Genomic DNA, 1,224 nt, shown 5'->3' with positions numbered 1-1,224 from the left:
CATCCTGAAAAGAAATCAAAATTATCTTGGCTTGTCTCCCCGACAAACTGAAGTCTGAGATGAGAAGTGAAGGAGAAAATACCAGAAAGGGAAAAATAGCTATTAAGCAGGGTAAGGCTACCTACAAAGGAATGGGAACTGGGAACTCTGGAAACTGGTGGCTCTGGCTATGAAAAGCATAGAAATATGCAAGGGATGAAGCAATGAAGGTAACACCTGCATGGTAACTGGAGGAGAGAAGTGTCACTGTTGGTTGAGCAGACTATCCAGAGGCACAGGGAAGAAAGCAGCAAGATGAGGTGCCATGTGGACTGCACGTACACACCCAGAGCCTCACGCTGAAGCTTTCACGGAGAATTTTGGCATTGGTGGGACACATCTGGAGTGCTGTGTCCAGTTTGGGCCTTCCCAGTACAAGAGAGACATTGGGAAACTGCAGCGAGTTTAGTGGAGGGAGACCAAGATGGTTGGGCTGGAGTACGTGATATATGAGAAAAGGATGAGAAAACTGGGTTTGTTTAGACTGGAAAGAGATCTGAGAGGGCAACAAGTATTGTCTTCAACAATTATAGAGGGGCCAGAGCTGTATTTTCCCGGTATGCACAGCTAAAGGATGAGAAGTTACAGTCACAAGGTGCAGGAAGGGAAATTCCAACTAGATATAAGAAAAAAAATTTCACAGCAAGAGTGGTTGGGCTCTGGAACAGGCTGCCCAGAGAGCACTGGGAAAGGTCCTGAGCAACTTCATCTAACCTTGAGACTGGTACTGCTGTAAGTTGGATGGCTGAACCAGAGGACCTCCAGGGTGGACCTCCAGAGGTTCCTTCCAGCCTAAATTATTCTATGATTCTATAATTCTGATTTCACAAAGAAAGAGGAGATGTTTGGCAATCAAGTGCAAGAAAAGAGCAAAGCTTCCTGAATGCAGTGTAGCATTTCCTTATCCCAGATTTAGTGCCAAAACACCAATATACCTGAGCGTAGACCATCATTCCTGACCCAATGGGCATGAAATTGGCTCTGCACATACAAGCCTACACACAGCCTTGGACTTTGGAGTGCTGGAACTTGTGAAGAGCAAGGGAAATTAGAGCAGTCAAGAAGACAAGCAACAAATACTTGAAGAAAAAATGGAATTAAGGATTTTTTTAAAAGAGCTTTATCCTAAAGACTGTTCAGTGATAACAGTAGAGCACTGAAATGATAAGCCATACATACCTTCGT

The 1,224-nt window shown here is 44.4% G+C and overlaps 1 protein-coding gene across 1 annotated transcript in view; it reads right to left on the bottom strand.

The window, feature by feature from the left end:
- LCP1 (lymphocyte cytosolic protein 1 (L-plastin)) overlaps positions 1-1,224 on the bottom strand; it is a 33,072-nt gene that overhangs the window by 10,789 nt on the left and 21,059 nt on the right. Inside the window, exon 8 of the mRNA XM_009322823.1 lies at positions 987-997. Within this exon, the coding sequence (XP_009321098.1) occupies positions 987-997 (11 nt within the window). The remainder of the gene's footprint in view (positions 1-986; positions 998-1,224) is intronic.

This window comes from Pygoscelis adeliae, unplaced genomic scaffold (genome assembly GCF_000699105.1).
Source record: "Pygoscelis adeliae isolate BGI_AS28 unplaced genomic scaffold, ASM69910v1 Scaffold74, whole genome shotgun sequence".
Classification (NCBI taxonomy): domain Eukaryota; kingdom Metazoa; phylum Chordata; class Aves; order Sphenisciformes; family Spheniscidae; genus Pygoscelis; species Pygoscelis adeliae.
This window is presented reverse-complemented; position numbering and strand designations above follow the sequence as displayed.